Source organism: Accipiter gentilis, chromosome 9 (genome assembly GCF_929443795.1).
Source record: "Accipiter gentilis chromosome 9, bAccGen1.1, whole genome shotgun sequence".
In the NCBI taxonomy this organism is placed as follows: domain Eukaryota; kingdom Metazoa; phylum Chordata; class Aves; order Accipitriformes; family Accipitridae; genus Astur; species Astur gentilis.
This window is the reverse complement of record NC_064888.1, coordinates 15,557,259-15,584,876: the sequence shown is the minus strand read 5'-3', so window position 1 is coordinate 15,584,876 and position 27,618 is coordinate 15,557,259. Positions and strand designations below refer to the sequence as shown.

Below are 27,618 nucleotides of genomic sequence, written 5' to 3'. Positions count from 1 at the left end.
ACATACTCATGCACACACACATGCACGTGTTCTTGCTCTCCCTCACACAGACTGAATGAGCGCTCAAATCTTCCCAGAAGTCAGGCTTGCTATGCGATATAAATGGTGTCACAGTGGTAAAGAACTCCATGTGTCAAATATGCACCATGTTTGTAGGGGTGATCAGGCATAGAACAACTGTGTTGTGGGCTGGTGTGTCTATTAAAAATTTTCTGTTTGTTTTAAATGAAGGGGATCTCTCATGTTAGAGGCAGGATACCTAAAGTCCAAAGTTACTTTCATGACATCTTTATTTTAACTTCCAATCACAACAGTATTGGCATTCTCAATAGAAAAATTGCTTGCCAGTGAATTTTGATTGGGGATGTGAGAAGAATATTGCTAATAAGCAACGAGCATTTAGTAGGTCTAGTTCTCGCCAGCTTCTACTGTTCACAAAGAATGAATTAGATCCAAGCCCCTCAATTCTAAGTGATATAGCTTAATGACTTCCAAAATTGATGAATGTAACTTTTCATTACAGCAGTTTTCTGGCACCTAAGCTTTCCCATCCAACTATTAAGGCTAAAGTGTACTTTGTCTGATTACAGGAGGTTTTTTCCTTCAGAAGAATGCTAGACAATACCAGGCTGCTAAAAGCTAAGAGCTGACACCATCAACCCAAGTTGTTCCACCAGCAGAGGAGACTTTGGGTGAAGCGCTCTTGCACAGGATGTGTCTTGCAGTTCAGGAACTCGGCTGCAGTGCAGAAACTCGTCTTCACATGGTCTCGGTCATGGTTATACTGGGGCAGGTTTGCACTGCAGACACCAGGCTGCGGCTGGCCAGTCCCTAACTGGGAACCCAATGCAGCTGGTAGTAAAACTTCAAAAGAAGGAACGTTCAAGAAAACCATACCACTCTCTTGCTGTTTTTTGCAGTACTTTAATACAGCATTAAAATGCTAGAATACTAGAGGAAAGCTGTATACTATCCAGCAAATAAGGCACATGTCGGAATGCCATTTTATGGACAATCCACAACAGAGGTTTTACAGTCTCTTTAGCAACAGAGTCACCAGATGAGCAAGCTGTCATCTTGATTGCTGAAGCAGAACTGGTACCTCTGAGGCCTTTGTCCATAGGTTTTGTTTGTTTTAGCTGTACAATTTTATTAACAGTTACAGAAAAAGAAATTATACAAATAGCCAGCTGAATCTGACAAGGTCAGTGGGTACAGCTAAACAAATGTAGTAATAATTAGGTTAATTTTTTTAAAGCTGAAGAAATTCATAAGATACAGTGTTAGTTTTAGCACTAGTACACAAGGCAGTGAGTGCTGTACTAAATAACCTTTTAAAGGAAACAAGAATCCAGTACAGGGTTGGGCAGACCTCCCATTTTATCATGGTAAAATATCAAACTAAAAACCCAATCCTTCATAATATAATCAAACTACATGAAATGTAAAGTGTAAAAATGCTTCAAATACGTGCACATGCATATTCTATATTGCTATGAGTTCTAATTAAAATAAACATAAACCTCTACAATAATCTACTTCAATCCTTTTCTCTTACATCCTTTGATTGATATTATTGCTGTAGCCGATACTGCATAGCTGAGCTCACAGTCTGCAAAGAGTTGTGAAAGTCAAGTTGTCAAACAGTGTCCCAACCAACTCTCTTCCCCTCTGGCTATGGGAAAAGAAAGAACCACCATTTGAAACCCAACGCTTGTGCTTCAGAGTTTCTGAAAGCTGAGTCTCTAGGGTGCTTTCAGCATCTTCTGTGTCTCTCACAAGGCCATAAAGTGACAGTATACTGTTATTTGCTCCTCACTTGCTATACGTCTAGTGATAGCTTTTTCTAGCAATCCTTCCCCAAATACACATAAATAAACTGTATAAGCATTTTCATATAAGTCTAAGCACTTGAATAATATATTGGTTACTTAATACTGATATTTTCATCCAAGGATAACAAAAAACAATATGGCTTAAAGAATTGCAAGGTTTTTTGTCAGAATTATGTACCAACTTTCATATAATATTTTATGTAGACAATATTTCCTTCTTAATGTAGTTCTGTTGCATACTTTATACAGACAAAAGCATTGTAAAAAAAAAAAAAAAAGTAAATTACTTCCATAAATATTTTCTTGAGGATACATCCTTAGTTCTGCAAAATACTTAAGAAAACTCTTACCTCCGTTAGTATCCTAGTTGAGAGGAAGGCCCTTCTGAAAGCTTCCAAATTGTAAAAACTTTCCCCCAAAAACAAACAATACTTTTTTAAAAAGGCCCTCAAATATATACAAAAAAGTTACTGCAAAGAGTTTCCAGATAACAATTCAGTATTACAAGAAATATTTGTAACCATTCAAAAATTTTAACATCTAAAAAGGTTTCCAAAATACACACATAGTATTAAAAAAAAATTGAAAGAAACTCTATGTCAAGTATAACTCAAGATAAATACACATCTGCAAGTAAAACTGTAAAATACTTCATACAGGGGTAAACATTTATATCAATCATCTATAGCTAGTAACTGCACACGATTGTCCCTTTGAAATTCATCCTAGAAACACAAACCATCATCCCTATATCTAAGGTCTCGAACAGCCCTCTGAGCACTTCAGCAAACTGAATGGACAGCAGTGGTTTTGCAGATAGGAAAGAGATACAGATTGAAGCCCCATCAGGAATGGAGTGATATCTTAAAGAACGATTTTTGTATGGGGATAGTTCATCACATTTAAAAATATGTTGGCAAAGGCAAGTGGAAAATGTATGTCAATTCACTTAACTTGAAAAACACATGTCGATGATTTATTGCACGCTGTTCAGTGGGTAACTCTTAGGATCCATACCAGGAAAAAAAAACCCCAAACAAAACTCTGCATGACTGCAGGACAAAGAACTAATCTATGAAGTCTGACATTTCCAAAAGCTCTTAACTTTTAAGTAGTTTTATTTTTGGAATAGCTGCTAGAGCATCACAGGTACGCAACCCATGTATAATCTAAATATGTTATACAGAAAGGTAAAATGTAGAGAATACTTCTTGATATAAGGCTTCTCTCGGACATAGGTAACTTCACATTTTTAGTTTACAAACTAAGTCCCATATAATGGGGAACTTCAAAATACACCTGTTTTCAGAAATAATATATATACTCTTGTGTATTTTTCTGAAATTAAAAAGCAACTTTGAGACAATAAGACCTCAAAGTTTGCTTGTGTGGCATCATTTTACATCTGTGGTAGCAGCAGTACAAACTGGCTAAAATGGGGCCATTCTTTAAACTACAGGGATTTTGCTTCATCGCCATTAAATGAAGTATTTGTAACAACCTCATTGGAGCCGCATCAAGTTAAAGCAGCTAAAAACGTACACCACACATTTCAAATCACTGATACTTTTCTCCAGAGCAGTTCCAATGCTAAGGACAAATTCCATGTGAAATGTTCCGACCAACTGAGGAAACAAAATGTGTTTAGCTTTGTTTTTTTTTTTTTTTTTTAAAGAAATAAATGAAAGTTTAAAAATCCCAAAAGGGGGGTTAAAGAAAAAAAAAAAGTGTGCACTGGCTGGATTAGTAGACAGGCAACAGCAAGCATCTAAAGTTAAATATCCAGTTTGCCAAATAAATGCAGAGAGCCAAATTTGTCTCAGGTACACCCCTAAAGAATACTCAATTTAGGGAGGCCTGTATTGATTTAAAACTCTTACTGATACTTGCTTTGCTTCTGGGAAGACTAAAATGTCTAAAAATGCATTCAAGGCTTACTAGCTGATGTTCTAAACACAGAGCTGGTTAAAGAGAACATCAGAAAGAAATCAGAAAAATCTAAGAGGTAAACCAACTCATCCTCTTTCCAGTCAAAAATATGAGTTTTTAAGGTTTTTTCCAATTTAGAAAGAGTTAGTTAGGTCTATAGGTGAATTACCTTTGGTGGGGAAAAAAGAGAAGAAATCTACATTTTGTAATCAGTCTTTTTTCTTCTTCTTCTTTTTCTAAATAAAAATTCAGAAATTTCCCTCCTGTGCCATTAACTAAAAGCCACCGGTCACAAGCTGTTGTACATTACTTATGTGGATGTATTTTTCCAGCAACCCACAAAATATATACAGATGAGCATGGAGTAAATGCCCAGGGTTGGCTCCTATGAGCAAACCTCGTACAGGGGAGGGACAGAGGAACACTCCTCTTGTGTAGGCTTGGTGCTGTCATCTTCCCCAGGCACCACCTCGTTAGGGAAACGAGGTTTCAGCCCTGCGCACCGAGGGCAGAAGAGAAGGGGATGCCCCCGCACAGCTTGGGAGAAGCGAAGCAGGAGTTCAGCCCCACGGCTGCAGGGGAGAGAGGGTTGTGGCTGCTCCCCAGGGACTGTGGGTCATTCTCCCTCCTCACCCCACTTTTGGCAGGGTTGGCAAGACAAGCAGGCTGCTTCCAGCCCTGGGGTGCCCAGGGCCTGATCACATCCACATCCTGCACTGGGATGGATTTGCAGCCTCTTGAGTTAGGCAGTACGAATTACGGCAGTGTTGCTTCTTGCTTTTCCGCGCATTTTGTTCTCCATCTGCTTTTCCCCGGCATGAGTGCAGGGGAGAATATGTTCTCCTCCTCTTTTTCAAATATGCTAAATATTACTTGAATACCTTTATATGTCTGCTGCTTTGGAAAATATCAATGATATAAATATTAAACTCTCATAAGTATGCTCTTAAGAATTATTATTCTACACCTATAGACATCAACTGTGTTAAAGTTGATCACATGTATTTTCAGTACAACCTAAAAACCCATAAGCTAAAGGCATTGCCATGCAGCATTGAATCTGGATAAACAATTTTTAACAGGGGACTGCCATGAAAATAGCAACAATTGCATATAATGTTATCTTGTAGCTGGCCTTTGTTCAGAACCTGGTGGTACGCTGTATATTGATGTAGCTATATCAAAGAATGTGCTATTTTACTCATCTAGTGGTTATCATAAGATGGAATATGATTTCAACGCAGAAAAAAATGGTTGATAGCAACATCTTAGTTTCAGGGAAAAAATAAAACAACATTTCCCCTTCTCTTAATCTAAGGGTTTTTTTCTACATGTCCTTTAGCTGGATGTGAAGCATCAAGGTGACTTTTTTTTTTGTTCAGGTACTATTAAGTGCTCAAGAGGAAAAAATAGATCTGGTTTAGTATGCAGCTCTTTTAAAATTACTTGTGCTTGAAACAAACTACGGAGATTAATACTAGAGGTCAAGCTTTGAAAATCCACCCCTAGATCTGCCTGTGTATTTTCTTATTCTTATTTGTACAGGCAGTTTAGTATCTTTAGTTTAGAGAATTGTCTCTAAGCTAATTTCTGAGTCTGTGCAAAGTGTGTTTCCGTTTGAAAATACTAAACCTGCATATCTTCGCTGAGGCAACTGAACTGTTATTAGTGTTAACTTTCAGTAACTTTATTTTCAGCTCTTTTAGTCGATGGAATTGCCAACTGGGCAAAACTAGTTTCGAAGTGGTTAATTTAGTTAATACTATTTTAGCATTACATAGCACTTTTCATCTAGTGATGTCAAAACACTTATAGATATTAAGTAAGCCTCACAACTCTCCTGTGAGGTAGGAATACTAAAGTATTATTATCCCCATTTTGCAGTGGAGGAAACTGAGGTCCAAAAGGATCTTGTAACTTGCCGCAGATCAGGGAGCTAATGGAAGAGCTGTGATCAGAGGCCAGGAGTCCCAATGTTTATCCGCTGCTCCGACCAGTAGGCTGGGTCACTTGGGCTACCCATAAATAATGAAGTTGGCAAGATACGTACATGACGCTACCACCAGAATAAGCAGAAACAATTTTGCTGTGCTTATAGTAAAGCAGGGAAATGGCAAAAGTTTAACCCTAGAGCAAATTTGCAGAGCTTCACGTTTCCTATACAAATGCTTACCCTAAGTTTTCAATTTGCTTTACAAGAGCTTGACTGTACATACTGGTAACATCCTGCTATCACTTGGCATAAAACCCCCTCTGTCTTAACATTATGGAATCCTCAAAACAAATTTAACTCACATCAAGTTATTTAGGATTTAAAGTATTTCCACTAAGTATCATTCATACAAATCAATCTCTCTAAAGGAAACTTCATAAAAATTGAAATTGCTGATTAAAAAAACCCCAAACAAACATTATCCCTGTAACTTTTAGTGAATGCTGCAAGTGAATTGCTTGTTGTGTCCTTTTGCCAATGTACTCGTACGTAGACATACAAACAGGATACTGTCTTGAGGTACTTTCAGTTCATGACATTTCCCAATCCCTGATGAGATACTTCTTTGCAGCAGGATGCCCCTGCACAAAGTTCTACCTGAAATGGGGTAATGAAATATTAACTCCTACATTTCTCCTCAGGTATGTAGGTACTTCAGGAAGACATAAAGAGGGAAGGTTATATAGAGTGTTCCCCATGCCTCAAAACACCCTTATGGCTAACAAGTTTTATATTATAACAAATTTGTACAGTAGAAAACAGGACATAAAAATATTTCCAGAAAGTGGCTTTAAAACTATTATAAATAGTAAGTTTGGCTAATCTTTCAATTAAGGGTTTTGGGGACAGTTTTAAGTATTCTTATCCCCCCTTATTCACAGTAAATTTAGTGTGCTTGTGGCCTAATGAACAACCCATACACATATAGGGACCATTTCAGCGGGATTATATGACAAGAGAAGGATCTGTTAGCCACACAAGCAAGCCAATTTTGTCTCCTCCAAAAAAACTCTTGGAATCCTTCCTGATGCTCTGGGTCCCATTATGGCATTCCCTTTCTACCCAACCCACACCCTCAAACAATTTTTCACTTTTTTTGCCACATCTTGCAAAAATGATTTTGTCTAAGCCCTGACCAAGCGATGGCAACATATAGGAAAAGTCCAAGAAATCAGCAGCACAAAACTCTCAGACTTTCTAAAACTGGGAAAACAATAATTTTCCTTCTTTTATGCTGTGGCTTGTTTCATCTTCCTTTGTCTTGTCATATAATAGGAATAACATTCGTGTCGTGGGCAAGTGCTTGCAATTAGTGGCCCCACAGTTACTTAACCACTGCAAAAGCCATACATATAACATATATTCCTTGTGAATATTAAACCTTGCTTATTGAATAGTACTTCATTTCACCTGGCCATGATATAGGGTCTGTGTAAACAATCGGTAGAACCTGCAACTGTGGTTCTGTTGTGAACACTATCAGTAACGCTTTATATATGTGTGTGTACATATATATATAAATTTACATATATATGTATGTATACAAATCATAGTCCTGTAAATACCTGCTGCATGCGTGCACATGCACAGGAGAAATGTTACATTCTATTAATGGTAAGGCATATTATTAGATAGGCAATATTGGCAATTATTTTAGCTTTTATCTTGATTTGTTGTGTTGCTGTTGATCGCGTGCTGCCAGAGGATCTTTAAGGATGATGGGGACGGGAAGAGGCCACTTTGAAGGTTTATTGCACACGGCGGCAGTAGTAGCCCAAAACTTTGCACTTCTCACACAGATGCTGGGGATGTTCTTTGCTCTGATCTGAAACATCCAGGCCATCCGGCTTTTCCAGGGGTCTCTACAGTGAAGGGAAGGAAATCAGATTAGATCCAAGGTTTTGTCACTGTTACTCTTTATTATGCATGTGAAGCCTACTTTTATGCTTAACTGAGCTTTCTCCTAGTAATTATAAAGGTACTGTATTTCTGTCCTGAAGGGATGAAACTTTTTTTGAGCTCTGCATTGGTTCAGAGGGGCCTCAATACTTAATGTCATTCTTCATAATGGTGGTGCTAACTTTGTCGTAGACAAATTACTAAAAGACTTAATTGGGGACTGTATTTATAAAAGCAGTAACACAGAAGAGTTTGTTCTCTTGGCTCCAGTAACTGAGATGTCCCAAAGGCATTAACACCTCAAGCATGGGAGTCCCATTACCTGGCAACACCAGCAGGGGTTACCAATGTTAGGATTAGCTGCTACAAGAAAACTGTCTTAACCACGCAAAGATATTACATAGCTAAATGAGGTTTTCCCAATACTCAGTCCCATATTTCTGAGGCTGAAATTTTTGAAGTAGAGCAGCTGCAAAGCTATTAACTAAAAAAAAAAAAACCCACAACCCACCAAACCAAACTACCCTACCTCACAACGCAACCCTTTGACCCCTAATGTATTGACTATGTATTTTTAATAATATTTGTGAAATCATTGGATTGGAAGTATATTTGGCTAAACAAGGGAATGAAACTGCTTTGCTTTTAGTAGATCTTTGTTCTTTAATTTTCCATGACATGTAAAGGGTTTCACAATCATTCTGAAAATAAAATACCCACGTTAAATATTGCAGTAAGGTTAAGTGTTTGGAAAGTCTACTAGGTAGAGAGGTGCTAGAGATGTGAGGTAGAACATCATAAAGTGCACCATTTGTTTGAGAAAACATACAAAACTTCCTAGCCCATAATTTCTGGTTTTGTGAAATCTACCTGAAAGTCTGTTTCATCACACAGTGCCTTCTCATGAAGACAGCAGTTGGTTGTTCTATGGGACTGTGGTAGAGACAGCATGTGGTGCGAAACCTGAAAACAAGCCATAAGCTTCTCTCAGGGATACTAGATTCTTGCTTATCTCTTCAAAATGTGATTCTTGGAGCAGGGGGTGGATAAATATAAATATAAATTACAAAGTTATGGCCATTCATCTTTTCGTGCCTTTCCTAAATCCTAAAGACTTTCCTTTATCTGTAAAATCTTAAAGTACATCTGATCATCTAAGTTTTCATTTATAAATTCTTCTTCCAAAGCCACCCACTTGAGACCCGGTGGATAGGAAGAACAGAGACATTCAAAGCTTTTTTTTTTTTGGCTATGTAACACTGCAAGAACAGCTCATAATCCAGAGAATAGAAGGGTTGCTCAGCTCTCTGAATAGCTAAAATGAGACAAAATATATTATATTATCCTGAACAAGGGATGTCTGCAAATTCTTGCTTGGTTGTATTGGATTATAAGTGCAACACTTATTATATTGCACGGCTAGTAAAAAAAATATATGGGAGTAATTCAGCAGTGATTGCCAATGGTTTGTTACCCAGATATTGCCTGAAGTTTTGTCTGTCCTGGCCCACATATTATATGTCTTTGAGTCTAACTTCATTTACAATTTAATTGCAAATTGGATTCCCTGTATCAGATAGAGGATAAGGAAGGTAGATAGACACCTCATCTCCTCTACGTCCTTTAACCTCCCCCTGCAGCCCCACTGAGCTTTGAATGACTTGTTGGAAGTCAGTATGTTAGGATTTTGATCAGAACCAGCAATCCTGTTTCTAAGCTTGCAACCAAACCACGGGTGCAGGCAGTGCTTCTGCCACAACACAGACAAGTTGAATAAGTTTATTTGGTCAGAAAAACTGCCCTTCTGTCTTTTCTATCACTTATTCCACCAACACCTTCCCACAAATTTTCTTCAAGAATTTGCATTACATAAATGTAGTCAAACATGATGCTCAGGTTCAGGAGTCCCAAGAGTTAATTTATGCTCCTCAACAGCAAATTTGAGAGTTTTGAAATGCTACACTTAAAACAGGCTATTTGACTCAGCTCTGATTGCTTCTACATGCTAGCTGTGCTCTGATTAAGAGAAAAAATACAGCAGTTATCATGTTTATTGATATAAGCCAGATTTTTTTTTAATACGCAAGGCCTTGGGAATAACTTTTCCTGGAAATAGTGCAAAGGACATTGGGAATGCCTTGAAGCGCCAAGAGTTTTTGGACAGTTTTCAGAAACAATAGCTCTCCGTGGTTTGCTTTCCCCCTGTGTTGATGGAGCTCAGCTTTTTGGCCTGCAAAGCATTTTGATTTCAGAAATGTTATTGTTACCAGCATGTTACGACACAGAGGCTGGGGAGAGAGGGGTTACGAACGCAGGAAAGCAGGTTGCCAAGGGCCAGCTGGAAGGACTGGCGCAGAGCAGAGCCTGGACTACGTTTCTGGTGAGGCAGTGGAGGGCTGAGGCTTCAAAACTGGTAGTGTGCTTGAGTGGTTTGTGTCCCAAAACCACTTCAGTCCAACTTTTGCATAAAATGAAGTCCCAGTTTATCTCCATTTGCTGTTTTCTCTTCATGGGTTTCTTGTAAGGCAAAAAAAACCCTTCAAACACCCTGAGAAGCAACTGTTCTTGTCCTGCTGCTATTTGACTGTTACTAATTGTGGAGGACTTTAAAGTAATAATCTTGCATCCTTGCGACCTTTCTTATACCATGCTAAAAGGGTGGGATGTTAAACAGCCGAAGAGCTGTGTGTCCGTCAAGGTTGGATTTTCTTGGCACAGGCAATCCTTGGACAATTCTCACCAGCTTTGGCATGGTGGAAGCAGAGGGGAAGGAGAAGATGCTGGCTCAAGAGGGGTGTGGCAGGGTCAGGCTGCTGCACACTGTGTATTAGTTTCGGGGATTGCCTGAATTATGCAGAAGATCCAAATAGCTGAGGAGGCTGCAAGAGTCCTGTGCTGCTGCTGAGAGGCTGGTAGCATGAGAACTCAGCCATGCATTTGGAGAGAGTGTGGAGAAGGGGACAGGCTATTTGGCTGAAAAAATAATTCCTTTCCTTAGAAAGAGGTGAAATGGAGCTTGTAAACCAGCAGAAAATCCTGCTATGTTTCTCTGGGAAAGGTATGCTTTTTTCTATTAAATGGAGAGTTTAAATATAATACTTCAATTTTCATTGTCTTTTTTTAAATGCAAGCATCCAGGATTTGGCAGTCCATATTTTCAGTAAAAACTACAGGGGTGGGCACTCTTACATTCTTAATTTTTGTGCGTCTTTCTTTAATTTTCTCCTGGTAGTTGCCGGGTGGAAATAATCTTTTGCAGCTCCACCAGGAAAGCATTTAGCAGTGGCTAAAGCTGTTGCCTCAGGGGAGTGAAGCTGAAATAAATTCAAATTTATATAGCAATTCCTGTCCTGAGCATTAACTTTTGATTGTGAACTATTGCTGTCCCAGTCTACATGTACTGCATGAACTCTGCATTCCCCACAAGTCAGTTAAAAACCCCAAACCCTCAAAACAAAAAGCTCACCCTTATGAAGCGTTAGATATCAGAGAAAGCATTACTAAGACATCCTTGAGGAAAATTGCTTCCACTAAGAAGCAGAATGGAATAATGTGGTTGCTTATGTTTGTATTTAGAAGACTGAATATTTTATTTTTTTTTGCTGTAGAATGGAACAACTTGATGGCACCACTGATGGATAAAGGATTGCATCAAAATTCATATGTAAAACACTTATAATTTTCTGGACTTATTACTTCAAGTCTTAATGGAGCAAATGAGAGGATTAAATGGCAGATTAGATATGTGAATAGGAACAGATTCTATAACTAGCTGGCAGGATAATTGTTAGGTTAACAGTCTTAAGGAGCCATAGCTAGCTATGCTTCTCTCAAGACACACATACTATCATGAATTTGTAAATTTTTAGTCCAATAAAAAATTATGCACTGGGGGAAAAAGGATGAAATGCAATGTGCATTCTTGAGCAACAGACCCTCTGCTTTTTTCTCTGGGGGCAACAGGGACATTAATGAGGCCCTCAGTTGTCGCTGTAGATCTGAGAGACAGTGATAAGAAGGCTGCAGATTAGAGGCACGATGCTTACAGAAAGCAAGCAGCCTCTGTCAGCAGCATGCCTCGGGGACAGGCCAGCTAGGAATGAATGATAACCATGTGAGCTAAATGGTGAAAATCTCTTTTTAGAGTTCAGAGAAGCAGAAGTCTGGGGTGATTTGTATTCTCACTGCTGGAGCACACAAGTATGGGCATGCTGGGGAAGGTTTATTAAATCTAAAGAGTCAAAAGATCATACCTGTAGACCTGAAACTGTTGAAAAGTTTACTGGGCTTGAGTGATCAGATCCATCCCTCCCCATACTGAGAGAAGAAAGGTGGCTGTGAATGCACCCAGGTATGGGAATTATGGGACCACTGCATTGCCCATGGAAATAATAGCTTGGATATCATGAAGAATGTATTTACATACCAAATTATTTCCAGTCCAACAGTAAATTCCTGACAGCTGGAAGAAAATAGTGTCCAAGAGGACAAGTCGGTCACCAGATGGCTGGTTCTGCACCAGTGCAACAGCTGTCATCACAAACAGCACTGGAGTTAGCCACAAAGTCAGAGAAGAAGCCTTGATAAGAGGCCAGCCAGGAAGCAACCACAGGCGCAGATGTTGCCGCTATAGCGGGCAGGGGAAGAAAACAAGAATTCAAAGCTTGGCATCCAGGCTGTTATAGTGCCAAGAATGCCAGTGAATGGCTATAAGGACTGGCTGCATTGCTGGAGCAGGGTAAGAAGGAGCATAAAGAACTACAAAATCCAAATTCCTTGGAAGTATAAGATGTAGGTTTAAGTCCCATCTGAGATGTCTCTTTATGTTTAGAGTAGCTAAAATAACTACCCAGGAAACTACTTTTGGAATAGCCATAGAGCAGCTTTGTCAGGGTAGTTCTTTGGTCTTCTATGCCTCAATAAGCCTTGAGATCAACAGGCCTCCAATTTTTGCCCCATGTCCTGTAAATTCCTGTAAGCGCTCTCACGGGGAGGTTTACCACTTGAGACACATGGTGGAAACGCAAAAGGAGGAACAGTGCAATGGCAAAAAGAGTGGCACAATTCAGTCATGAAAACAAAAATGCATGCAGAGCTTCCTTGGGATGAGGAGCAGTTTTGCAGCTCAGGTGCAAGAGCAGCCAGATTCCCTGCTCTGTGGATGAGTTGGGGAATGAATGGCAGCAGCCTTGTTATCAGGCTTTTATATTACTTGTAATACATGCTCCACCATCTCTCTTAAACACAGAGATTTAGAGCTGTATTTATAGAGCGCTCTGAAGTATATACACAGCTGTAAAATTGCTGAGAAGACTTTTCCTGCCCCAGAGAGATTAAAAGCTCATTCTCACAGATAGTGTATGTGGAGTAAGAGCACAGGCCTGAATTGAGACATTCCTTGTGGGGAATTGGCAGAGGATTGTTTCCTGGAGTGAAACAAGCCTCCAGGAACAAAAAGCAGGTGGCAGGGAAGTGTGGCTGCTCTCTTCTCCAGGGACCCACTAACAAAAGGTATGCATAGGAAATCAAGATTTGAGCATAGCTGTACAAGCCATTCACAGACCCAGCATATGTGCTTGAATGGCTACCCCTGAGCTATCCAGAGTACGGATTATCATCTTCAGTACTCTAATATTATTGCCTGAGCCAGTTACATGGGAGTACTCAGGCACAAACCATCCCTTGTGAGACGATGTGAACAAGCCCTACAGGACTGAAAAGTCCATGGATAGAGGAACGCAACTAGGGAAGATGAAATAGGGAGATGGAGACGAGGACTGGAGAAAAGGGCAAGCCTGGCAATTGAGTAAACTCCTAATTCACTGCAATGAATATAAAGAAATCCTGAAATAAGGAATTAATTTTTATTTTCTCCTAAATTGGACAAAAGCATCCTGATCTCCAATATTCAGGGTGATGTAGCAAGGCTTGGTGGCCCATGTGGTTGTATTTCAGCTATTGAATAGACTCTACAGAGGGTGATCTATTTGGTGAGAAACTGGAGGAATGCAGAGATACTTGGCCATGCCAGAGGATGGCAAAGTAAGCTCAGAGGTGGTTGCTGTGTCTTGTCTATATCTACACCTTCCTGTAAGTGTCCTCTACTGCCTAGGATCAGATGTGGAACAGCGGAGGTTGATTTGACCTGCTATGAGTTTTCATGCTGTATATACTATTGTGAATGGAGACTTTTCATAAAATGCCCTCACCAGGGAAATATGGCACCTGACTGTTTAGACATGGTCTGAGTTGTTTGCAGTTAAGTAATTTTTGTAGTTTTGGAGGGTCTTGTAACTTTACATAAGGATACCATGAGGAACCAACAGTGATTTTCATCTGCTGATAAAATGACCATTAATTTTTTTATAAAGTTCAAGATACCTTTTTATCTGTTAGGTGGCAAGGAGTAAGAAAAGGAGATGATGAATTCCAATACATTGTGGACAAGAAATATTGACAAGATTGTTTGGAAGTAGCAATCATTTATTTCACTAGAGGTAAATACTGTCTGAGCTTGAATGGAGGTCAAACTTCTCCTGTCTGGCCAGTTAATCTGGGTGTTTTTAAATTGAGGGAAAAAAAAAAAATCCAATTATGGATTACTTGTAATATGATCACATCACATAGTGTGGTGACTTTGCAGTGAAAGAACAGGCACTACAAAACAGTAACATTGATTTCTTTTTCTTGAATGGAGCTAAAATGGCACAGGAGAAACATGGCTTCTAGAGAGAGGCAGCATCTTTTCTTAGATGAGTTGTTTAAGTTGGAAAAACTGTCTAATGGAAGATTCAGATGAGAGTGAAAATACTCTTTTCCCATATAATAAAGGCAGTAGGAGCACATAATTAGCTGAGGACATCCACTAATGCACTTTGGGGGGGGGGGGGGGGGGGAGTGATTGCTAAAAACTTCTAGAAGTGCATAGGAACTCAAACATGAATGAGGACTCTCCTATGGTAGGTGCCAACAAAGTAATCAAGATCTAAAGAGTAAATAGGAAATATATACAGAAAATGTTAAGGTGGTATAGCACTGCTAATTAGAAAAAACCTACTAAAACAATCTGATGTGCACAAGATTTTTTTTTTGTGCTTTAACTCTCAAATTAGAAATATTGGACTTATTTAATTAAATATCTTTCACTGTGCTTTTACAAAAGATAGTCATTAGTTTAAGACTACTTGTGGCTGGGTAGAACATATTTTCCAAAATGGTGCAGAATAAAACCACACAGATAAAAGTTGATAAATGTTTAGTGAGAGTCTGGTGTGGAGCTGGATGCTTGGACAAAAACATTTATGGGTTAGCAAACGCTAGGCTCTGTCAAGAAGCAGTGCTGACCTCATGCAGCCTGTTAGCTCTCCTTTGTTGCTGTTTCTGTGCATGAACTGAGGCTGTTTTCTTTACTGTTTGGCTATTGTCAGAAGCAGCACAGGGCACCTCTGGAAGAATGAAAAAGACTAAAAAAAATAATTATAATAACACAGAAATAGAAGCAGATGGAGGTGAGGCAGTAACAGCAGCATGTAAAGTCTTTCAACTCGAGGTTTTAAGTTCAAATTTTGGGAAAGAGCACTAGTGATTGGCTGAAAGTTATTTATATCTGGAAGCCTAGTTGAAACGCACTCTTGTCTTGAAGATCTCAAATAGCTGCAATACCTACTGTGGTGTGACATGAACACATGGATAGATAAGAAGAGCAAAGCTCTTCCGCATCCTGAGTTATGGTGTCCTTAGGGAATGGCATGGAAACATAGTGATGGGGGTCAGCTCTGGAAACCTGCACTGCACATGCTGTGATTATTCCCTGAAAAACACCATGTATATAGTTCCAAGGCAAGCAAAGCTTATGGAAGCACTGTAGACTGCAACCCTTCCACAGTGTGTCTTTGACTTTAGCACTACTATGCAGATTAGACTCCTCTAGCCCTGCCACAAGGGGCATCTCTGCCCAAGGAACTACCTGTAAACCTTCTTTACTACAAAATGTACATATTCCCAAGTCTACAATGCCTCTTGTATAGTGTGGATGGGATACCTCCTGAGTGATTTCTTGTGATCCTTTGAACAGTAACATAAATGATGAAAAGAATTTAGAACAACAAGGTAAATATTTATAAACTTGTGTTACAAATCAATGGTCTTGTAATTTCTCTCACCTTCAAGACTGTACTTCCATGCGTGTCATAAGTGACTTCATTGCTCAGCCTGGATTTTGGTGCAGTTGTCTATACAAGCTGTGTAACCAGAAGCAAGGAACTAGAGACCTTGGAAACTTTGGGATTGTCTCGGGTAAGTTAGTGAAAGAAAATTGCTTTGCTTTCCTTTCATATATATGCTTCCACAAAAAAAAGAGATCCTTGCTTTTTCTCACTTGCAATATAGTTTCCAGTCACAGTTTTGTCAGGGAAATTAGACTGCAGTTTCTAAAGATGACCTCTTGTGTTTTCAGGTTTGGAATCAGAGTGGCTTAGCCCAGAGAAAGGGGAATGAATCACATCATTTCAACTGGCCAACAGAAACAAAGATATGCATGGGCTCAGCCAGGGAATTGTACAAGTTCATCACAAAGTAGAAAAATTCCCATGATAGAAAGAAAGGATGATTGTCTCGTAGTGAAGTATGTCAAGTTTAAACCAAGGCTTCTGCCACAGGTGTGGCAGGCTTCAAATACTACATTTTAACTGCAGTTCATATTGCTTCAAGGTAATAGCAATCCTAAATCAATATTTTGGCTTCATACTGGAATGCAACGTTGCTGTAGACACTGAGCCAAATCTTGCCCTTAGTATTACATGAACATGCACATGTGTACAAGAGGAGGAAGTAGAGTTGATTTGATATTCCTTTGTGGGATAAAGCCTAATAAACTTATTTGTATCTCCTCTTCCTGCTTGTTGAGGTGAACTTCAGTATTCCTCTGTCTATTCATCATAATAAAGTCACAGTATCCTTCTTCAGGATTTTTTTTCCTGACACCATCCCCTCCAAAATATCATGAGAAAGTGTGAAGTGTTCCTTATGAGCCCATGGAAAGAGCTTTTTATAGGAATTTTGCAAGCACTTAAGTAACTAATGAGACACCTAAGGCTCCTGATGGAGTTTCCTTTGCACCCACTGCAAGTACATCCAAATGATCTGTCTATGGTTTAAGCAGTCTGAGTGGGCAGCAGGTAACTTGACCCATGCAAAGCTCTTTATTACTGAGATTCATCTAGGATGAATTGCACCTGAGGCAAATCACACCTTCCAAACTCTTTTAAAATAATTCTCACCTTTTCCACCCACAATAATTTTCTGTGATATTGTGAAATCTCCCTCAAATTTTTCCATGATGGACAAATTTATTTTGCATGGGGTTGTCAAAAGTGACTTTCTGCATGAAAATTCAGCTTTGACAGCCAGTCTGTAGCCTGGTTTGTCAGGGAAACAAGAGGTATAAGCTCAAGCAGTTGGTCTGTCTGTCTCCCACTAAAGACCACTGAGCTGGTTGACTGCTTGTGACATTCTTGTGGGATACAAGCAGGAACTGACAGTCAGTTTTCCCATCATGAGCTGGAAATGTGGGAAATTACCTCAAGGGATAGATGCAACTGCAACCTGCAGGGAGCAGGAAAGAAGGTTGTATGTACCATGTGCCCTGTGGCTGACAGGATGGCAGATACAGCTTTCCTAGCAGAGCTACTTCTTAGATTTGGCGCTTTCAGCTTAATAAAAGGCTTTCTCTTGAAGTTCTTTGCTTGGGCTTGACTTGGTATTATGAAAACTGAGAAACCTCTCTTTAACAAGGCTGTCTTGCTTTACTGTTATTAAATTCTGTAGGCAGGAGTCATCTTAGTATTGTTCTCTTTTATCACTAATCTTTATAAATACAGATAGCCCCTTGACCAGATTCAATCATATTTCAACAGGTGAAAAAAGTAGTACACATGGGAAATAACTCCACTGACACCAGTGGAATGAAATGTTAAATTGGTGTAAATAGGAAAAGAATCAGAAGGACTAGGAGGCCCATTGCTACTGCTGAACTTGTTTTACTACATCTCAGACTATAAGGCCACACAGACTGTTTCTATAATAAAGGCAGGTAAAGACTTTGTTTTGGAGGTATTTTTACTGAAAGATGGGACATTCAAATTTTGCAACTCTGATGACATCAGTCTAGACTTCCAGGACTGAGAACAGGGGCTCATCTGAGAAACAACTTTTTGTGGCATGTTGTAGTCCACATCGAGTCCTGTTTAAGTACTACCCATGCTTTACAAAGTTAAGAACATTCCTAGTTCCAAGTCTGTATGCCAGCAGGTCTTCACTTCTCCTACCTGTTTGTGAGGATAAACATTAATGTGGCATTTGATACATTCTTGTCCCATGTTAGCCCAGGAGTTTCCACTCATCCATTTTCTCTTGCACTTGGGGCACTTATATTCACCGAAGCAGCGTTTCTTGCCCTGGTATGGAGTCAGGCCTTCTCCTTTTGGACGAGCCTACGAAACAAAGGGAAGGAGCAATGAATGACCAAAAAGGTGTGTGGGGGAGTAGTAGAAGAGTAATGGGTTTTTAATTGGGAAACTCTGGGCAAAAGACAGTGGAGGCAGACATGAAGGTCATATCCCCTTAGTGAAGAGTGCATGTGTTAAAGCCACAGTTTAACAGTTCTGAGAGTTACTTTTGTAAGAAGTATTCAAAAGTTCAAGAAAACTTGTAACACTTCTGACACTGAACATTGTATTTAGAAAGAGGCCTGTAAGCTTTTTGCAATGAACAGTTTTAATATCCATTTCATTATGATAAGATCATCTCTATTGAGTATATATTGCTATTATATATAGCATCTGGAGAAGTAGCTCACTAGTAAAGAACTATATTTCTCAACTAGATCCTTGTCTATTCCCCACTAGAACCTATCATTAAAAAAACTTTTTATAATTCAGCTTTGCACAGCCTCTAAACAATGAAATACTGGCAATTCATTAGTATGTGGATACGCATTATTTTATGAGTGTGCACAAACTGGGATTGAGTATGAAGGAAAGACATAGTTTTGACTAGTGGAAATCATTCATTTAATGAATTTCATTTGGTTTCTTGCTCTTGGTAATGGGTTTCACTGATCTCTACATTTCAAAGGAAATAGGAAGAGATTTTCAAATAGACTATTGTGACATCTAAATGTTAAATGCCCCCTAAAGAAAGCCTTTTTAGCTAGGGAAGCTAGTAGAGTAGACAATGACCTTACGCAAATATTGTTTTTATTTTTTCTAAATGCACTCACTAAAACTGTATGTTGTACTCAACAAAAATATAGTAAGCTAGGTAATATGCTAATATGGTAAGGTGAAGATGAGACTATTGCATACAGCTGTCCTGAAGGTAGCTGTAAAGATAAAGCCATTTTCCCAGAGTCTCTAGCAGGTGTTGAAATACTGCCCATGTATTCAGTGTATTTTGTTTATTGTTGCCTAGAGGGAGATACTTTGCCTCTATAGTGGCAGAATGGTACGATCACCTATCAAAGGATTCTTTGTCATTTATTTATAGATCATGCCTCTGCAGGTTTTTTTTTTTAAAGGTTCCCAGATGAAGTTTACAAAAGTTAAATGACCCATCATGCTGGGAAAGGGTTTGCTTTTGTTTCGGGAGCTTGTACGATTTCTCAGTGTGTAGGTCCAAATTGTTTTCTATGTGAAAACATGGGTTGAAAAAGCAGGTGGTTGGCAGAAGACCTGAGCTTGGCAGGAGCTCTGAGACTCAAGCTCCCATGGCTGATGGAGATGGTGTATGCTGTGTTACCTCCAGGGTTGCACATGGGAGCAAGAGGGAAAGGAACATTGAGTGCACTCCCCACTGCAAGCTGGCAGGAAGAAGAGGAACAACAGGACCCCAAACCTACTCTGGCCTCTCTTCCCCCTTGTCGTGCCCCCCCCCCCCCTCGCCCCCCGTAGTGTCAGTAAACAACGTTCTCTATTTTTCATGCTTATTCCTCAGCATAACAATATTCTTCTTTAAAAGATCAGATGCAGTAGCAACCTCCATTACAAACAGGCAAACGTCTATAATAATTTGCTTCATGACACTCAATCTGGCAAGCCACTGTAAATATTCTCTTGCTCATAGCAAAGATGAAGCTGACACCAGGACACATATATTTACAGAAGTATTGCACAGAAGAAAAAAAAGTTCATTGGTATAATGAGAAACATTTGGACTTCCATAACTGGAGTGTAATCCTCTGATCCATGGTGTCCCCTGATACGGATGGGAGATTGTAATTGAATGTAGGGCAGGAAAAAGTCAACTTAGGGAGACACCCTTATTCTGGACGTTTAATTTGGCTCTGCCTCTGAGGAATTTGTAGCACAACTTAAGTCAGTGTAAGAAGGAGCCACATGCTCTCTTCATTTAGAAATTCTCATGGAATTGAATAGGAACCCTGTGTACAGAGAGCTCCCGTGATTGAGAGACGTTCCCCCTCTTCATGAGGCATCACAGATTGCTTTATTTGTAGTTTCAATTGGGGCTATGCTATTGAACAGAAGATGAGTTCTTTCTGATTCTCAGTTTCAGTTGCATTCTACTTAAACTCTTCTTGCAGTCAGACCTGGAAATGCAGCTTCATTGCCCCTACAAAAAAAGCAGTCCTTTCAGAAAGCATGCAGGTCACAGAGTGCATTATTTCCAAAAGTAATAGCACTGACTTTGGAGACAGAGTGTGTCTGAGAAGTCTTGTAAATGTTTACAAACAGTATTTAAACATAACACTCCCACTGCAGTATGTTATGCCAGCCATGAAGAGCATTTAAACATCAGACTCCCACAGCAGTATGTTGAGCTAGCCACAATTCACAGACAGAGGAAACTTTGAGATGGCCACTTTGAGGGGGCTGATAACTGTAGGTTTCTCCAGGTCAGCTGACTTCAGAGATGCCAATGCCCTGGAATGCTTTGCCCTCACAAAGGCACAGGAGGGCACTGAAGATGCTAGTCGGTGAAGTCCTCTGTGTGTACAGCTGGGCATCAGGAACGGAGGCTTTCCATATTAGAAGCTACTTTTAAAAGTTGGCTTCTACAACTTGCTCAGTAAATCGGAAGCAGAACCAGGAAAAGAACGTAGAAGCACTGACTTCGGTGGTAATTTCCTGTTATAATTGCTAGACTAAACTTCTGATTTATTTTTATTTTAACTTTTCAGCTGTCACAGCTCCGTCCTCAGTCAGTGACTTTAATTAGTTTGCTGGCAAAGCTACAACACTCTCTGTAGGTGTTTCGCTATTCTGTTTTATGGATGTTTATACTTTGCCCTAACAGATATTACTTTCCTTCACATATCTTCAGCTTCCCAAACCATGCCCCACAGGGAATTTGGATTCTCAAACAAACAAGCTCATTTTCTTTAGTGAGAAACATCATTAGGAAGCACTGACAGCAGCAAAGGCAACTCTCCAACTCCCTCCACCCTTCAGGTCCAAACAAAACAGAAATTTGACAGTATTTGGTGGAAGGCAAAACCTGAGTGAGATACACTAATGGCCTGAGAGGTCTGAGTCTGGGTGTTTTTGGTGTGGGTTTTTTGTGTGTGTGTTTTGGTTTTTTGTGTGTGTGTGTGGGTCTGTGGCTTCAGCAGCAGCACAGTTGAATTGCATAAACATTTCCAAGAAACAGCCTGCTCCTTGGCGCAGAAGCAGCCAGCCCTGCCTGGCAGGGTGCTCAAGCACCCGGTCACTCTGTGACAGAGGTGTCTCAGTCCTCATCCAGCTGGAGGGCAAGAACTGTTTTCACCAAAGGTTTTTTTTTTAACTAAGTGCCAAAAAAGAGCAAGAAGATACATTTTTGTCTTTTGGTATTAACCTTAAGACTCTTACTTTACAAAATGTGGGATTTACCTTGTTTAACCATTAACCTATTCCCTCCCCACCCTGGCTTGATTTGAATGGTGTTTGATAATAAACTTTGGTTGGTGTTCAGGTCCTACAATTCCCTCACTGAGCATTATCTTTTCTTACTCTTTCTGCAGATAGGGATTTATTTATGTTCCAAGTTAACCTGGCAAACTTGGCCCTTATTCATAATGGCAAAATATTTTTTGTTGCCATGTTAACGTGTGTTGGTAACATTGCCTTTAGGCCCAGGTAGTCTTTGGCCAGGTTTCTACCCTTGGTTGTTAAAGCTTGGTGGAACTCTTGTCTTACCATTGAAATAATATTCAAACTACATTACAAACTGTAATGTGAACAAGGTCTTTATGTTTTCAGCATTCTTTTTGTCTGGGGAGTTGAAAATTTTATGCTTTAAATTCTGATTTGACAGGCTTACTCTGTAAAACCAAAGCTCCCAGCATTTCTCCTGCTATGTGACTGTATGGCTTTCCAACAGCTATATGCATCTTCATTCAGACATTTCAAAGATGATTTAATGCAGCTAGGACAGGTAGGCCTTTGGGGATCATCAAAACTAACCGGATTTTTCTAGAAGGACCAGAAACTAGCCATTACTTGAAATATGTCTCAACGCCCAGATCTAGGCCTACGCAACAGATTCTTTGTGCTGCTTTGACTTTGGGAATCAGCAGGGGATTTGCAGAAGGAAGAGCCTTCCTTCCCTGAAGTACCCCTGGGGTGGGAGCTGCGGCGTCCCAGAGCCCCTTCCCTCCTCATGGCCCTCAGGCACAAACTGAAGCCAGTCTTGGACTGGCAGTGTTAGTGCTGAGGCTGAAGGGGACTCCCTCTGGCCTTGAATTTGGGAAGCAGCACAGATTCTGCGAAAGCCCTCACTGGGCCCTCTGTTCACTAGCAGTTAGCCAAATGAAAGAGCCTTGCCCTCTGATTCTTGAGACAGCGATACATCACCTTGGTCTTCCAGACAAACGCTAAGGCAAAGGAGATCATCACTGCAGGTTTACCTAGTGCCTAGCTAGTGCACGTTTGCCTTGGCTAGATCCAATGTACATAGAAAGCCAGTATTTGTTTTGTGTGGCACAGCAATGAAAATGACATCGATATTCCATCCTTCACTGACACCCAGCTGCCTCTATTTTTCATCCTCTTCCTTTCTTCAGCCAAAACCACAAATTGGCCATTATAAGATTCTAGAAGTGTTTAAGTTGAGCTTTTCTGCTGGTAATCAGCCAGCCAAGCTCTCTCTCAACCTATTGGATTGTGCATCTCATGGAGGAATCTGCCAAATCACTTGGCAGTGACAGACATAATAAAGGACTCTTTGCTTTCCCTAGACAATTCTCCCAAAGTATCAGTTTGCAGAGTCAGCAAAACCAAAACACTCCCCCCCCCCCCCCCCGCCCTCCTTAAAACTAGATTAATTATAAGCAACAAGGGGTAGAGAGTTCCCTCAAAAGTGAAATGCAGAGGAACAATTTATTTAACACTCTTCTTCCCCTCATCTTCCCCTAAGTTTGCGTTACATAGTTGAAAGGCATACAGCACAGGTCAGCATGACACTGGTAGGTAGATGCCCTTCCTAGAAGAACTCTGTAAGGGTCTGCTTATAAGGATGCTTCAGCAAATAAAGCAGAAAACCAATAATAGCAAATAACAGCTTGATGCACTGATTGGCTCCCAAGCAGTTTGTGGGAGTGGGAGGGCTGGAATTGTATTTTGAAATGTGAGCCCTCCAACACTCTGAATTGTAAGTCAGCACAACTAGGAGATGGCGTTAAAAAAACTTAGCACTCATTTTGTGTGATTGTACATGCATAGTTTTAAGAATAATGAAATGATGGTGATAAAGCATACCCAAAATGTTCAATTAGTAAAGGAAAAAGAAAGTATTAGGACTGCTTTGGCATACTGGGTGTCCTGGCATTCTAGTCCTGACTCTGCAGCAAGTTGTAGAGTATTGGGAAATTCATGGAAGTCCTCTGATCTTTCTCAGCTCTGTGTAAGCTGCGTAGAGAATGAGGACACACTTGCATGTTTATGCCAAAATGGCACATAAAAGGGAATCCTTAGATCGGTCAACCTTTTTTTTTCTTTGTGCTTTCTGACTTTTGTATTCATTTAAATCTGAGTATCAACAGAATACATTGACAGATAGCAAGGTTGTATGTTTAGGAAATGAATTCTAACATAGCTGGTCTATTTTTCTTTGCTGTCTGTAGTCCATGTTGCTGGTATATGACATTGCTGATGTGTCACATTGGGGAATTCTGAGGTATTTAAATGAACTGTCGCTACAGCTTTAATTAGTACGTGCAATATAGGAAGAGTATCTAGGGGATACAGAAATCAAATTAATGCTTTGTTTCAGCCTTCTTGCCTCTAGTATAATTTGTGTATTAGTGATATGATGAGAACTCTTAATTGATATGGGTCAGTTAAAGGAAAAGGGGCATAACTGTCAGAAAGCAGACTCTTCGTTACAGCATTACTATTCAAAACTCCTGATTTACTGAACAATAGATGTTATGGAATTTCTAGCTGTATTACATGTTTCATACCAAGAATTTATGACAAATAAAACTATATCTGAGCAAGACATGGCTGAAAAATTAAACTTGAAAACTTGTTTGTGTAGCTTAAGAGGACGCCAGTACATGTTTTATTTGACTGGGATTTTCTTAGGGGTCTTGTCTGTCACAAGGCTTAGGGCTACTTCAGCCTCTGACTGGGCAGTCTACTGTATGGCTTTTCTTGTCACTTGAATTTACACCACTGCACTGATAGAAACAGGCTCGTTCTTCATGGCAGTTAAAGTTCATCAGTTCTTATTGCTGATCTAAAACATTCTGTCACACTTGTACTATTTCTGCTCTTAAAACCTGATCAAGGTAGGAAGTAGCTTTGCACTGAGGTTCCAAATAATGAAACTATTACAGTCAGGCATCTGATAAAGCTGGTAGGATTTCTCAGCACCTCTTCTCTAGGGCAGTATGCATATGTAGCCTTCCTGCTTGCCACCAGTATGTTGGGCTGGGGAAAAGGGACAATGAGTTGGTGGAGCTGATGCCTGGCATCCCAAAGAAATGTAAAATTAGAAGCACCTAAGAATGCTTAGGCTCTGTGTGTGTCTGCTTGCTGCTCCAGGGGTCACCATATACTGTGCTCTTGCTAGTAATATATTCTGTCACCTTATGTGGATGATAATTTCACAGTCAAGTGTATACAGAAGTTTGCTCCTACGCACATTTCTCCTTTCCTTATTTCATCTTCACACATATACCTCTATAGAGCATAAATGTAGTCCTCTACTTTATTGGCCCTGCAGGCTGGTGTTCAGAATGGAATACAATTCTCCAGCAGCAGAGCATTAAACAAAACAAAACATGCAAGTTTGTGTAGTGTGCAATCCAAAATAACATTAGTCTTTTTATTTTGCTTGAACAAATACCCTATTTCTGCTGTTACAAACATTTTCATTCCCCAAGTCTTACTCTTTGGGAAATATTTAAAAGTATATTGATTAAGCTGTCAATGAACTTTTATAAGTAAATTTTGAAATGGCAGAAGACCAATTTTATGTTTGTCATTTTAATATATGAGTATGTATCTCTTGGTTGCTTTGAAAAATCAATGTTTTCAACATACTGTATGTTAACTGCAATTTTGATCTTGTTTCCACAATGGTCAACCAAGAGTAAGGTTTGGCAGTATTTGTTACCAATAACATGCACATGCTTTCTGATGATGATTAAAGCAGTAGGCATGGTTGTTGTGGACATGCTGATCAAAGTCTAGAAATCCAAGAAGACAGCTTGGCAAACATTCTAACATTTAAATAAAAATCTGTTTTTGCAGATTTTTTCAGAATCCTAGCCATGCTTCTTGGAACAAAGGCTTTTCTTCTGCTACAAAATGCCTATCTGAGCTGATCATTAGAACCATCCTTGGGCCAAAGACATATAATACTAATTTCTGTGCTAAGTCAGTTTGAAGCATTATATTTGCAGCATTGCCAAATGTTAGTTATTATCTGATGTGTCAATTACTAAACAATGAATGATCTCAGAAGCTGATAGCATGGGTTTCCTTCTTTGTGAATCCTAGTCATCACTCCACAGCTAGAAGAGATCGAAAACATGCAAAAGCTCAGTACCATACAGTCTGAGAAAAAACCTGTATTAATTATAGTACGCTATTTTCGTAGGTCTCTGTCTTCATAAAAAAAGACTTGGAGGTATTGACACAAGCAAGCAGTGCAACAGAAAAGTATTTGGGAAGAATGGTAATGTGGTGACAGGACTAGTGGTGGACTTCTAACACCTGGATCGAGTATGTAGCCCTAACAGATTTTTCTGTCTGATCTTGATCAACTCATGTAATCAGACTGTACCTCAGCTCTTCATTTGTAGTAGGGAGAGGTCCTTCTGCTGTTTCCTGCCACTTCTGCAGTTCTGTGGCATTGTATAATCACTTTGGGCTACATATGGTGAATTGTGTAGCATAATGGAACCTTGAACTTCATCTGGGCCATCTAAGTGCTATTGTAATGTACCAAGCAAATAACACTCACACAACTTTCAGTCAATCCTTTTCACCCAAGAAAATTTGGGTGGAGAAACATGTTCTCTGTAGATGAAGCTTGTTAGTGGAGTCTTAATAGAAGGTAAAACTCCCCTTGCATTCACAATTCTAACTTCAGTTTTTTGTTGGTGTTTTTTTTCTGAATGTTCATATGAATTTTCCAGGTTTCAGAATTTCAAATGCTATGTTTATATATTCAGTTATATCATGTTATATATAGGGCAGCAGGCAATGATCAAGTGTTTAATGTGTTTGGTAGACTCTCAGAACCACAGAGCTCAACTAACCCTACCCAAATCTTCTACTAAGGAAAGCTGCAAACAATTATCTTTGTTAACTGCACTTCAAGGACTTATTTTACCTGTGCCTGCTACTCTTTGCTTGTTGTGAAAGAGCTCCCAAACTGACTATCTATACTTGGGGCCAATCACAGCTTTAATACGTTTGCTCCTGTAGGATCTTGAAAACAATGGAATTACTTGAGCATATAAATAGCTGCCTAATGAATCTTCTTTTGAAAGTATTGCATAACTGAGCCTATCCCAGAACCTAGAATTTCAAGAACAGGGAAAGAATAGGCCTTTAGTCTTTATGCATGTGAAGATAACCATCAAAATTTGAATCAAATGTTAACTCACACAACGAAGCAAGCAACTGAAAAAAAATTCTTAGGGAATTGTGTAGTGAAACCTGTTTTCAATGTATTGTTTGATGCAATATGAAGTAAAAAAGGGGGTGGGGCTAGAAAGCAGGAATGGGTAGTGCCAAATAAATCTGGGTCCCTACTGTATAGTTTAAATATTGTATGTCATTCAGAAAATAGGGATTTGCATATCAAATTAGGCATGTGGAAGAGTTAAAATTACACTCGCCTGCTGGGATGCAGTGAGGCACTTCTTTTCAGTGTTATAAGATCATATTCTTCCAAACAGCTTGAGATAAAAGGAAGTGGTTGAAATCTTTCTTTCCCCTTCTCTGATACAAAATTGGCCATGCTGAATTAATTATGAAGAAACTAGGAATGTATTCATTTTAATAGTTTCCTGATGTGTGGACTCTTTTGTCTCCCTTCACCCATTGCTTGAAAACATACAATGGCAATACCCTCCTACTCTCTCCCTCCCCCTTCTCCTCTGGTAGCACACTATATTAAATTTGTTGGCATTTTTTTCAGTAGTTGGAATCAGAGTTTGGGAGCAGTGAGGGTCACACCCTTGCTATAATCAGGCATTACCTCTTCCAAGCTGAGGTCAAGACTCCTATTTTTGGACCTGTTTAATTGGTCCACGTAGATGGCTTCATGTGGGTTTCAGATTTTTCCTAGGGCTAATGTGGCACAGCTGGGGCACTGCTCTAGCAATGAGCTGACAGGTCTAAAGATGATGATCATCTGTCCTTTAAAAAGCAGTGGAATAGCTCTGGTAGCCCCTTGCCTCTCCATAGGTCATGGGACCCTTCCAGAGGCAAAACAGATAGGAAGGCA

The 27,618-nt window shown here is 39.6% G+C and overlaps 1 protein-coding gene across 1 annotated transcript in view; it reads right to left on the bottom strand.

Annotated features, from left to right (window-relative positions):
• Window positions 1-908: 908 nt before the first annotated feature.
• The window catches only part of ZCCHC24 (zinc finger CCHC-type containing 24), a 121,378-nt gene continuing 94,668 nt past the window's right edge, over window positions 909-27,618 (bottom strand). Inside the window, exons 3-4 of the mRNA XM_049809858.1 lie at window positions 17,982-18,146; window positions 909-7,619 (exon numbers count right to left, since the gene is read on the bottom strand). Of these exons, the coding sequence (XP_049665815.1) occupies window positions 7,506-7,619; window positions 17,982-18,146 (279 nt within the window). The 3' untranslated portion in view covers window positions 909-7,505. The remainder of the gene's footprint in view (window positions 7,620-17,981; window positions 18,147-27,618) is intronic.